This window comes from Dasypus novemcinctus, chromosome 13 (genome assembly GCF_030445035.2).
Source record: "Dasypus novemcinctus isolate mDasNov1 chromosome 13, mDasNov1.1.hap2, whole genome shotgun sequence".
Classification (NCBI taxonomy): domain Eukaryota; kingdom Metazoa; phylum Chordata; class Mammalia; order Cingulata; family Dasypodidae; genus Dasypus; species Dasypus novemcinctus.
Window position 1 is genome coordinate 3,292,806 of NC_080685.1, and position 12,692 is coordinate 3,305,497.

The window sequence follows — 12,692 nt, forward strand, 5'->3', positions numbered from 1 at the left end:
TCAGTGAAGCATCAGAAAGGATTCAAACATCTCCTATGTGACACAAATCATTCAGCAGGAACAGCGGTTCCTCCTCAGAAGCACAAAGGAAAACTTTCTAATTAACTCAGCAGTTTGGACTCACAATTTTTTTTTTATAAAATACTGCAACCAATTCCATTATAATGGGCTAATTATAGAAGATCAAGATTAACTTCCCTTTCAGCAAGAGAAAGACATAGAAAGATAAGATGCTAGAAACGTTAGCTTAAAATACACCTACGGTTCCCATTCTCTTGATATTATAATTGTCTGATTTTGCTGAGCGTAAGTAAAATGTGATTTTTGGACAAAGACTGATGGGAAGACCTATTCTGGCATTATAATCAATCTTGCTGTCCTTTAGTTAATTAAGAAAGTGGCATTTATTCCAGAAGAATTCCCTAATTTTGTCTCACATTTTCAATCCATAAATCAAGATGCTAATTAGGGATTAGAGGTATTCCAGGAGGCCCCAAGTCCATCCCCAATTATGGTAAAGGTCTCCAGCCTTTAAAACGTCCCCTTGTAAAGCCTTCCCCTCCTCTCACACACACACAATCGCACATGTACACGCACAGGCCCAGCATCTCCACCTGATACCTAATAGAGCCGGAGAATCGAGGCTGAAAACCACAAAACTAGAGGGGGAGGGAGATTAAGAATTTCACTCAAATTTTGCTTTCAAGTCTTCATGATTGATCGCCTTGCTACGTCCCAAACTTTAATCTCTGGTCTTCCAGCAGCCCGGCCCCCACACGGGCTGACGAGTTACCTCATCCTGCTGGCCCCCGCTTCCTCCTATGCAAAACGAGGGCCTGGACACGGCAGTGCGCGAGCAGATGCCGCGTGAGGAGTGCCGCGGTGCTGGCACCTGCCTGCGAGGGCATCACCTGCTCGGGCTGCCAGGCTCCGAGGGACCTCCTGTGGGGCCAGGGACCGCGGGGTCTCGTAATTTCGCTGTTCTTGGTGTTTCTCCACATCCCACTCCTGTGAGGACATCCCCGACCACAGCTTGGTGCCCAGCTGGACTTCTGGTCGTAAAAATCCCATAAGCGACCTCTGCCGCGAGTCCCTCTGCCCACGGAGCCCTGCAGGAGCACGAAGGTGAAAACACGGCTCCTTCTCTCAAGAGGTTTACAGACTCGGGAGGGAAACCGGAAAAGATGGATTCGAAATGTAAGTCACGGAATTCCAGTCTGCCCAAGGTACTTCTTGTGCCGGAGCTACCGGTCCCCAGAGGGCTGCGCAGGTCCCTGAACTAAACCAGGAGGTTTTCAGAAGATCCCGGTTCTTCACCTGAAGCAGACGGAAGTTCCGAGGAACGGAAAACGTAGCATCTCCATGAAGAGAACGGGAGCACAATTTTCTTCCTCCATCTGCGCCCTGAAAGCTACAAGGGGAGGCGGGGGTCGCCCCTCCCTGCTCCCGGGCCCCTCCCGCGGTGTGCGCTGCGGCCTCTCAGACAGGGAGAGCCGGGCGGGCGCGGGTGTGCAGGGACGGCCGTCCATGGCAACCTGCCGCCCCTAGTGCCCTGCCGACGAGGGAGGCAACGGGAAATGGCGCCTGTCCGACTTGATCAGGTTCCAGGCCACGGCAGGAAGAAGGAAGAGCGCAGCACACCACAGGAAGTACTGCCTAGCGGGCAGTGGCTTCTGTGTGGAGCGAGGAACGAGCGCTGGACATCGACGGCAGGGACAGGTGCCGAGCACCGTGACTGTCATTGATGCCGCTGACCTGTGTACCACTTTAAACGGCTAAAATGTCAAAGTTTACATTACATACATTTACCACTATTTTAAAAACTCCTACAACATTGTACTTTCCAGGTCTTCACTGGCTTTTCCACCTAGTGTCCTTTCAATGGAGAGCATGCTCTGAGCAGAACCTCTTGTTTGCAAAAATAAGGCTGCTAAATCCAAGTGTGTGTGTGTGCGCGTGTGTGTGTAAAAAGTCCATCAGATGCACCCAGGCCAGCGTTGTTCTCCCTCGGCAGCATCTCCCACATGCTGGGTTTTCAGGGTGTACCCAGGCTACCGCAGGCAGCACCTGCAGCTCCCCTGGGCCGGGTTTCCGGGGTGCACTGCAGTGCACAGCACACGTACAGCCAGGCCATACGGGCAGCACCTGCAGCTCCCATGGGTTGGGTTTCTGGGGTGCACTGCAGCACATGGCGCACATACAGCCAGGCTGCCATGGGCAGCACCTGCAGCTCCCACGGGCCGGGTTTCTGGGGTGCACTGTAGCACATGGTGCACGTATGACTAGGCCACCATGGGCAGCACCTGCAGCTCCCACGGGCCGGGTTTCCAGGGTGCACCGTAGCGCATGGCACACATACGGCCAGGCCGCCACGGGCAGCACCTGCAGCTCCCATGGGCTGGGTTTCTGGGGTGCACTGCAGCACATAGCACACATGTGGCCCAGAGCTGGCACTGCCAGGAAGGGCTGGTGCAAGGTTGACGTGTTAAAGATTTCTCCAAGAACACTCTTGAGACAGGAGCTGAAGGAGGGGTGGAGAGGAAGGGAGGGACCCTCTAACTCCGCGCCTTAAGAGACGCAGCCGAAACCCAGAGCCCAGAAAAGGACTGTGGTTAGGGAGCGGCCACCAGGTGGGTTTACCTCCCAGCAGGCAACGGTTTAATTGAGCGAGCTGCCAGGCAGCGGAAGTGATGAATGTTCGTGGATTAGTTAACCATCCCACTTGCTCCCTCCCCAGCAGCACACCAGGCAGGGAGAATGCCCAGTTCACTTTTGCTGTGTGATGTGGAAGGATGGAGTGGCAAATGGTGGGCGGGCAGTAGAGTCCAGAAGTTTCCATCACATTCGAAGTCTTTATTTCGTATATACTTGAAATGAATTTTAAAGGCTGGCTCATGGGAAACGGACTTGGCCCAGTGGTTAGGGCGTCTGTCTACCATATGGGAGGTCCGCGGTTCAAACCCCGGGCCTCCTTGACCCATGTGGAGCTGGCCATGCGCAGTGCTGATGCGCGCAAGGAGTGCCGTGCCACGCAGGGGTGTCCCCTGTGTAGGGGAGCCCCACGCGCAAGGAGTGCGCCCCATAAGGAGAGCCGCCCAGCGTGAAAAGAAAGTGCAGCCTGCCCAGGAATGCGCCGCCCACACTTCCCGTGCTGCTGACGACAACAGAAGCGGACAAAGAAGCGAACAAAGAAGCAAGACGCAGCAAAATAGACACTGAGAACAGACAACTGGGGGAGGGGGAAATAAAATAAATAAATAAATCTTAAAAAATAAATAAATAAATAAAATAAAGGCTGGCTCAAATCTCTCCTCTTCTCCTATAGTGCTTCAGGATAAGGAAAGGCAGGCATGGAAGTCAGGAATTTGGACAATTTGCCCTTTGAACAGCTTGCACCTTGGAGGGCTGGGGAGCCTGGCATTTTCTCCTCAGTGTAACCTGGCATCACCTCCTGAACCAGGGAAGGCTGTTAAGCCAGCATTTCTACTTGTTGACTAAATGAGTAATGCCTACATCAGTTATTTTAAAAACATTTTTATCTTTTTTCTCCTTGTTGCAATCCTAACTGTAATTGAACAGGAATCCTGTCTTTCTTTTCCATTCCGTGTCACATGGGTTTAATAACTGACTGACTTCTACCCTAAAAAATATTACTAAATCTCTAAAGGAAAAATGTTCCTATTAAAAGCTCACCTAGTCCTTTTAATTTTTCAATTTAGTAATTTACAGACCAAACAAAGGAAAGTTTAATTAAACACCAGCGGGTGTTTTATAAGCCAAATGGTAAGTGTGTGCACAGGTGTGTGATTTTTTTGAGTATGTAAGTTTTGACAGAGGTCAAAATATGCTGGCACTGTTTCGTTGTTTTTAAAATAGTACTGAATAAGAGGCAGAGGATTTAAATTTGAGGACCGAGGAGCACAGAGGATAATGGCTTATTAAAAGGAAAGGTCATCTGGCTGGACAGTGAGTCGGTTTCTAAAGTACGATTCTGGGGACACCAACTCCCTGCTTGGGCCACACTACCATCGAGCCCTTTGGGGACGCACGGGCGGATGGGGGCTGGCGGCAGCGGGGACCCACCGTAACAAGGCCACACAGCCCTGCTCCGCGCAGGCCGGGCCGAGCGGCGACACTAAGCGGAGGGCAGGTGTGTGGGGCATGGCAGTGGCAGCTGCGGCTGGGCGCCCGTCAAGCATCCTCGGGGGAGCCTGGGGCTTGCGGGGCTCAGGGTGCATCCTCCCCCTGAAAGGGATGTGGCCGGGGCAGCGGCCAGCCTCTGGCACTGTCCCCCAGGGCCACCTGCAGCAGTCCCCGGAGCGCAAGGGTCTACGTGGACGGTCGCTGAGTGACCGGGGCGCTAGTCCCTCCGCCGCTTCATGCTTGCTCCACCCACCCACTGATTCTTCTGAAGTCTAGTCTGCTTCTTGCTTCTAGCGCCTCCTAAGCTTTCTTATATTCCCAAAACATGTTTGAGGGAAGAAAAGGCTGGGAGCCTATCACTGCCATGTTTCTGAGGCATTCTTGGGGATTATGAAGGGAAAGGAGGGCTCCTTTCCCCTTCAAGTGTTCCTCTGGGAGGAGGAGAATCAGCCGCAGGTGGACCGTCACTGTCCCTGACGCGTCGTGGCCAGTCTCACGGCCTCTTTAGAAGCGTTTATCCACCTGCAGAACCTTAGCGAGTTAACAGCAACTGCTCCGCCCCGGGAGCCTGTAACCCAAGACCAAGGCCTCTGACACTAAGCCGTGACACACTATGAAATGAACTTTAAACACGGGTGTTCATCAACTGTGCAAACAAATTTCACGAAGAGCGTGTACCGACTCGGGCGAAGGAACCCTTTCCAGACAGATTGCAAGTATCGTTTGCACAGAAGCCGGGTCAGTGAAGTGGAAACGGGCTCCGCGGCTCTGACCCACACCCACTCCTCACAAACCACCTTTGTTTACTCACCAGGAACGTCTCCACGAGACCACTGAGCAGAACGAGTTCTTGACACAATTTGAACGTTTGGCAGAAATGCTTAAAGACTATAATTCCAATTTCTCCTTAAATCAGATTGTCTTTCAAATCGGTCCAAACTGGTGTGATTTCTGAGGCTGACAGGCACAGCGCTCTGGAATAACGCGCTGGACTCTGAGTGCTGTAAGGACAGGCGCTTGGCCTCGTCCGTCACCGCGCAGCACGCGCCCAGCAGGGTCCTGGCATACAGCAGGTGCTTGGGAGCAGCTCTAGGTGCTGGGATCTTCAGATGCTTCCATGTACATGGGCTGTGTTCGCAGTTAACTCATCCCATGTGTCTCCCAGAAAAAAATTCCCATGGCCCTCCGAGAAGCTTCTTGCCTCCAGCGGGCCTGGTGGTAGCCAGGCCTCCCTGGGGGGCACTGCGGTGGGACAAGCCGGAGCGGCCACGAGGGGCGGGTGCACAGCGTGCTGCTGCCCGGCCTTCTCGACCAGGCTCTGGGGAGGGCGCCTGGCTCCGGGCGCTGTCTGCTACCCCCGCAGCTCCACTACGTGCCGGGCTCTGCCCGGAGCTCTGAGGGGCCATGGGACCCCGAGGGCCACAGCCAGAGGTACGGGCGAAAACTAAAACGGCCGGACTTCCAGTCCCGACTCCGGAGCCACTGGAAAATCTCATCCCCTCATTGGCCCTCAGTTTTCTTGAGTAGAGGGGATCCCCCAGGTCAGCCCAGAAGATGCCTTCTTATTGGGAAAACCTCCCCAGTTTCCTACGAAAGCTCTTGGAAGACCCTCCCCCGCGGGTCCCCCGCAAGTTGGAGCCGCCTTGCGCCCCCTCCCCAGGAGGGCTGAGCTCAGGGTAAAATAATTAAGCTGCTTTTGGACAACTCATTCAAACCCGTCTGTTTGAAACCTGCTGACTTCCAGTGCACCAACTACTTATGTTCTATATTAAACTCTACTGTATTTCTTCGGAGTATTAAAATGTAAGTTATGCAGCAGAGAAAAGTGACGGGAATGTTCCCATGTGGGCACAAGCATGGCGGTCCCAATTATTGTGACACATCAGCGGGGCAGAGAGGTGCCAGCCTGGGAGGACGGGCCTGCGGAGGCCCAGGCCTTCCTGCGCCAGAGCGGCTTGGCGTGTCCTCCAGGACCTCTCGCTTCGACCGCGGCACGAGGTTTAAAGCGCGGGAGCCCGCTGGCCCCGCTGGCCCGAGCGCACGCCTTCCGCTCGCTTCCTCGTCGGCGCTGCTCCCGGCTCCTCGGCCAGCCAGGACGGAGCCCGGCGTCCTGCGCGGCAGCCCCCGCCACGGCCCCACGCGGCCCCCGCTCCGCCGGCGAGCCTGCCCCTCTTCCCACTCTCGAGAAGGCGCCCTGGGCTGCAAGTGTGCGGGAGGGAGAAGACGTGACGCTAAAGCGGTCAGCGCCACTAGCGCGGCGGTTCTGCGCGGCCGCCCCCCGGCCAGGCAGGTGCGTCTGAACCAGGGCCGGAGGGGCCCTCGACCCCTTTGACTCCTCGGGGCAAGTGCCAGGGACGCGGCGCCTGGACCGGCCGGCCCGTGCCCCGAACCCCTCGTCTCGGAATTGCACGGGGGGACCCCGGGGTGAGGAGGGACGGCACGGCCACACCTGCAGACGCGCTGGCGGCGACTTTCGGTGCTCTCAAGGCAGGTCCACGTGCCCAGGGCTGCCCGAGGGGTCCTGCGCGGCTGGACTGCACAGCCAGGCTGGCCAGTCACTAGCACCCCTCAAGGAGGGCCGTTACGGTTTGTCACAGCTATTCAGAAGAGAAGAGGGAAGGTACGTGGCGCGTGGCTCACGGAGGAGTACTGCACGGGCCCTTCAGCCACGGTTCTTCTGAGCAAACCAACACCGCGCGCATCCTCGGGGGCAGCTCGCCGCCATCCCTGCCGCCCCCCAGCACAGCTTCCCAGCCCCGGAGCGTCCCTCAGGACGGAGCAGAGGTCTGCGCCGGCAGGATCCCCCCGTAGCCCTGGCGCTGGGCCGCCCTCACGGAAAACCACCCGCCCCCTCGGGCGCGGCGCAGCCCAGGCCGGCCGCCCTGCCCGGGTCAGCCTCAGCGCTGTGGGGTGTCAATGCCTTCCCGGGCGAAGGTGAAATTGGGGTGGGAGAGCAGGGAAGAAAAGAAGACGCCAGAAGGAGCGGGGCGAGGGTGGGCGCCAGGGGAGGGCCGCGTGGGGCGCAGGCCGCCAGGCCCGGGGCCAAGGGTCGTCGGAATGAATCAAACCTCATCCTGCGTAATGTCACCACTTCCGCAGCTGAAATGCCAGCAGCGGCTGGGGTCGGCGGGGGACCGTCAAAGGGCAGGCTCCATCCCACCTCGGACAAAAACCAGAGGAGGCCTGCGGCCGCCTCTCTCCTTCTGTGAAGTGGTTCTAAATCCCACCCTGTCGGCCGGCTGAACGGTAACCGCAGCTGCTTCGCCCAAATGTTTACCTCAGGAGGAAGCGCTGGAGGGGGCCTTTAAAAGCAGTTCTTCCAAACACAGCTGACCGCCTCCTGCAACCGCGTTCCCACATCTAACTCGGGGGCTTGCAGCCTGCTCTGTTCCACGGAGCCCTCTGCCAGTCAGGTGAAAACCAGGGACCCCTTCCTAGGTCCACGCCACACTGTGGATGGTTTAATGAATACGTCGCACCCCGTGCCGACACATGCTGAGAATAACGTTCTTTTGAATTTCATTTCAAGCTCACGGACCCCTGGCTCAGAACCCTGCTGTAAGCGTTTGCGACAATTCCAGATGGCGATTCTCGGCCAGAAACGCCCATGTGAAAACGCACCCCAGAGATCCCACCAGTGGCCCGGCTCAGAAGCAGAAGTCGCGATTTCTCCGAAGGCAGGGAAAACGCAAGCGTCCCGGGGAAACGACGGCGCGGCCACGTCAGAGCCGCAGCCCCGCACGGCTCCTGCCCCGGCCCTCCGCCTTTCTCTCGCGCTTTTCCTCCCTAAATGGCCGCGGTCCTGTCCAGCAACGCAAAGCTCTTTCCCACCAAGACCAGATCAGATCTCAGCGCCCTCAACGGCTGCCTCCACTCCTTGGCACGGCAACCAAAGCGCTGCTCCTCCCGCCGGAAATTCCCCCTGCCCCTCGCCCCCCGGCAGCCCAGGAACAAGCCCCCCCGGCCCCAGCCGGCGCCTGCCTACCTTGCCCAGGCCGGGGCTGTCCTTGGCCTTGGTGACCGCTCTCAGCAGGCAGGGCGGGGCGGGCGGGGGGCAGCTCTGCAGGATCCCGCTGAAGCTGGTGGCGAAGAGGGGGGGCTCGGCAGCGGACGCGGGGGACGGCCGGTGCTTCTTCTTCCTCGAGGACAGATTCAGCTTCTGGGCTGCTCTGGAGGGGACAGCGAAGAAGAGGGGGTGAGGCAAGGGCGATGCACGCCCAGGTCCGCGGCGCGGCGCTCTCTTACTGAGTTGACGGTTCCTCCTCCCCCCGCCTCGGCTGCCTGCAGCCACCCCTCGTGCTCCCTTACAGCGGGGGTCCCTAAGGAGCCCCCATCCTTACGGCAGCAGTGGAGAGCGCGAGCGCGTGGTTCTGCCATCGCAGCTCACGGAATTGCTCGCTCCCCACGCTCACCGTCGGCGGGAACCCAGCTGCGCGTCTTTGGGGATAAGCCGCACCTATCAGGCTAATCATTCGTAATTCTCTGGCATAAACCCAAGCAGGAGAGACCTTAGGAGCTATTTAAAGATTGTAACACCTTATAAAATCCAAGAAGCACCACTGGGCAGCTTGTAGACTTGGCTGCGGAAGAAAAACACAGGCCCCGGTTCAAAAGGGGAAATAAATTAAACTGACTTTAGAAGCACAACGCCGGGTCAGAATGCAAGCCCCAGGTGCAGGGAGCCGAGACGACGGGCCGCTCGGGTCTGGAAACGGGCCTCTGTCCCGGGCGGTCCTCAGACGTGGAACGGGGGCCGGGCAGGCGTGAGGAGAGGCTGGCGCCCGCGCGGGGACACGGAGGGGGCTGGTATCACCGACAGCCCTGGGTGCCCGTCACACTCCCCAGCACTTAGGACGCTGCCAGCTTATTCCAGAGGAGAGGGAGAGGAGGCGGCGTAGGGGCTTTCCAGAAAGAGCTGGGGTCGGCCCCTGGGGGTCTCACGGCTACAGGACTGTCCCGAGAGGAGACGGGAGAGGAAAACAGTGTGGCCAGTCGGGATACGCTGCAAAGCCAGGGCACAGGAGCCTACTTATTTCCAGAGTCATGCTTGGTGAGATGAGGACACTATACTCTTGCTCTAAGAATTCCAAATATTACTAAACGTTCGAGCTGCTGCTTAAAACCAAGGGGCTGCCATGACTTTATTCCACAGATCAAAGCTTCAGGACCCACCCCGTGTTGTCAGCAGGTCACGAAGACACCCGTCAGCTGCGCTTGTGCCTTCGTCCTCGCCGCTCTTCCTAGTCTGGGGTTGCTGGTTTTAATTTTGTATCAGGAATGATCATGTTTCTGACAAATCCTGAGCTACAAGGCTGCCACTGCACAAGCACGGCGAACTGTGTTTCCAATTCAGAGCTTCATTTTTCTCAGCCGTAAAACCGAGAACCTATACTATTTCACAGGAGTGAAATACAGCAGAAGGAGATAATTGAGGGCTAATGAATTTTGGTGGAAGGATACCCCACTTCAGTAATACTACATGCCAAACTTCAGGAATGCTACAGTCACATTTCTCACAGGATGACAGAAAAATGAAAGGCGCTGGAGACACAAAAATTTTTTAAAATTAGCAACCGTTTTAAAAAATAATTGTCTTTCACCACACTTCCTGACGCTTCCCTTTTAAAATTAGGGGTGAAACGGAATTGCTCAACCACTAGCCTGTTGCTGCTCTCGGCAGTTTGCATTCATTTTTGAGACTCTCTCCCTAAGCAGACGGTGGCGCACCCGGGGGGGTGTCAGTGGCATGAGGCGTGGGCGTCGAGTCCTGTCACTTGGCCCCCTGCGCTGTGACCCCGAGGGCTTTGAGGCCAGGCTGCCTGTGTCGCGAGAGCTAGAAATAAGTAGTGGAAAGGGGCTGTTCGTGGCTGACGTTCAGGATCCTTTTGCACAGCAGCAAATAGACCAGGCACCGCTGTGGGTCCCACTCCCCCGGTTCCTCGTCCAAGCTGGAGACACAGGGAGAAGGCAGTGACGCTGGAGGGCCGCTCGGAAGGCGGCTGGCTGGTGGCCACCTCCCCACCCAGACCACGTACTCACCCACACCCTACTCACAAGAAGACAGGGAGGGTCCTGGGAAGGAAAGCATTCGAGGGGCACGCGGCGCCACGCCAACCACGCTTCCACACTCTCCTACACCAGCCAGCCTTCCCTCGCTCCTAGGTCATGGCCAGCGGCGTACGAACGTGCTGATCTTTCTTCCATATTAAAAATACAAGTCCTTGTCTTGATTCTCCTTCCTCGGAATCGACAGCTGTAGCTACTGTTCTATTTCCTTACTTAGCTTTGCAGCAAAACTCGTGGCAAGTGTTGTCTACAGCCTCTCTCCAATTTCTCTCCCGCCGTTCTCCATCACCCATTCCCCCCAGGCTTCCACCCACCGCTCCCCTGGAATGCCTTTTGTTAAGGCCGCCGATGACCGCCACGGGCACTGGACGGCGTGTCCTGAGCCCATCTCGGCCAATCGCAAGCACCGAGGGTGGCCTTCCTTCCCGAGACGCCTCTCCTCTCCCGGTTTCCTTTGCTGCTGCCTCTTTCGTGCCTCCCACCGCTTCATGGCAGCCTGCCCCGGGCTCAGTCCTTGCTTCTCTTCGCCCCTGTGTTACTGACACTCAATCCCTGCCCTGGGCTCAGGGCTCAGTCCTTGCTTCTCTTCGCTCCTGTGTTACTGACACTCAATCCCTGCCCCGGGCTCAGTGCTTGCTTCTCTTCGCTCCTGTGTTACTGACACTCAGTCCCTGCCCTGGGATCAGTCCTTGCTTCTCTTCGCTCCTGTGTTACTGACACTCAGTCCCTGCCCTGGGCTCAGTCCTTGCTTCTCTTCGCTCCTGTGTTACTGACACTCAGTCCCTGCCCTGGGATCAGTCCTTGCTTCTCTTCGCTCCTGTGTTACTGACACTCAGTCCCTGCCCTGGGCTCAGTCCTTGCTTCTCTTCACTTCTGTGTTACTGACACTCAATCCCTTGGTGTCCTCTTCCAGGACCACAATTCAAATAATATCCGTATGCTTGTGGCTTCTAAATTTTCACTTCCAGTTTACACTTCTCTCTGGAACTTGCTAGTTATTTGTCCAATCACCTCTTCAACAACTCCACTTGGATATCTACTAGGCACTGCAGACTTGCCATCGCCAAAACCAAATTCGGGATCTTTTCCTACAAAGCCTAACTTATTTCAGAAACCTGGCTACTCCACCCTTCCAGCGGCGCGGGCGTCTTTGAATCCTCTTTTCCTTACACCGCCCCCCACCCCATCGGGAAGTCTTGTCGGCTTACTTTCAAGAGAGACCTAGAATCCAACCACCTCGCGCCACCTTTACTGGCCCACGCTGGTTGGAGCCACTGACCCCTTCTGTCTGAATTGTTGCACGAGGCTCCTAACTGCCCACTCCCCTCTTCTGCCCCTCCCTGTCTCTTCTCCACTCAGCAGCTGGATTTATTCTTTAAAAATAGCACTCTGCTCCAGATCCTCCCTCTGTCTCCCGGTCTCAGAGTAAAAGCCAAAGTACTGACCAAGGCCACTGCTCCCCACCCCGCGACCTCTCCCGCTGCTGTCCTCCTCGGTCCCTCTGCTGCGGCAACACGAGCCCCCAGACGCTCCTGGGTGAGCTTCCACCTCAGGGCGCGCCCTGCACGGGCTCCGGCCTTAGCCTGGGGTGCCCGGTCCCAGACAGAGAGCTCTTCACACCTTCACTTCCAGCCTTTCCTCAAAGGCCTCTTTCTCACACCCGTCTCACCACAGCCGAGTTCCTGTCCAGAGATGGCTGTGCTGGCATATATCCCACCCGGCATGCTTTTCTTTTTTTTTTTTTTTGTCTTTATTTTTTAAATTTATTACATTGAAAGAATATGAGGTCCCCATATACCTCCCACACCCCTCACCCCCTCCTCCCCCCATAGCAACAATCTCTTCCATCATCATGAGACATTCATTGCATTTGGTGAATACATCTCTGAGCACCGCTGCACCTCATGGTCAATGGTCCACATCATAGCCCTCACTCTCCCACGTTCCACGCAGCGGCCCATGGGAGGATATACAATGACACTGGCGCTCCTCCATTGAGAAGTGGGGTCAACACCCATCTCTCTAGGCCTGAAGGGAACTTTGACATGACCTCGGCCCAGAGAACATGGCGGAAGTGAGGCCGTGTGGCTCCCAGAGGTAGGTCAGAAAGGGCCAGGTGGCTGCCCCCTGGCGCTCTCCTTGGAACCCAGCCACCGCGCTGTGAGGAAGCCCAGGCCACGTGCAGAGCGGCAGGGGGAGACGATCTAAGGAGCCCAGTCCGAGAGCCAGCATCGGCTGCTGGACACGAGAGGGCATGAACAAGCGAGGACTCCAGGCACCAACCGCCATGACTGGGGACGACAGCCCTGCACGGTGGAGCAGGGACGAGCCATCTGCACTGTCTCATCCAGATGCTGACCTCAGAAGCCGGGAGGTGACACACGATCACTGTCACTCTACGCTGCCGAGGAATGGGCTGACGGTCACACAAAGTGAGCGGGATGCCATCCACCCCGGCCCCTGGCTTCCTTCCGTGCTGGCCT

General features: G+C 56.8%; 1 protein-coding gene across 1 annotated transcript in view; it reads right to left on the reverse strand.

The window, feature by feature from the left end:
* KIF26B (kinesin family member 26B) overlaps positions 1 to 12,692 on the reverse strand; it is a 468,194-nt gene that overhangs the window by 130,402 nt on the left and 325,100 nt on the right. Inside the window, exon 5 of the mRNA XM_058309397.2 lies at positions 8,129 to 8,312. Coding sequence (XP_058165380.1) covers positions 8,129 to 8,312 — 184 coding nt within the window. The remainder of the gene's footprint in view (positions 1 to 8,128; positions 8,313 to 12,692) is intronic.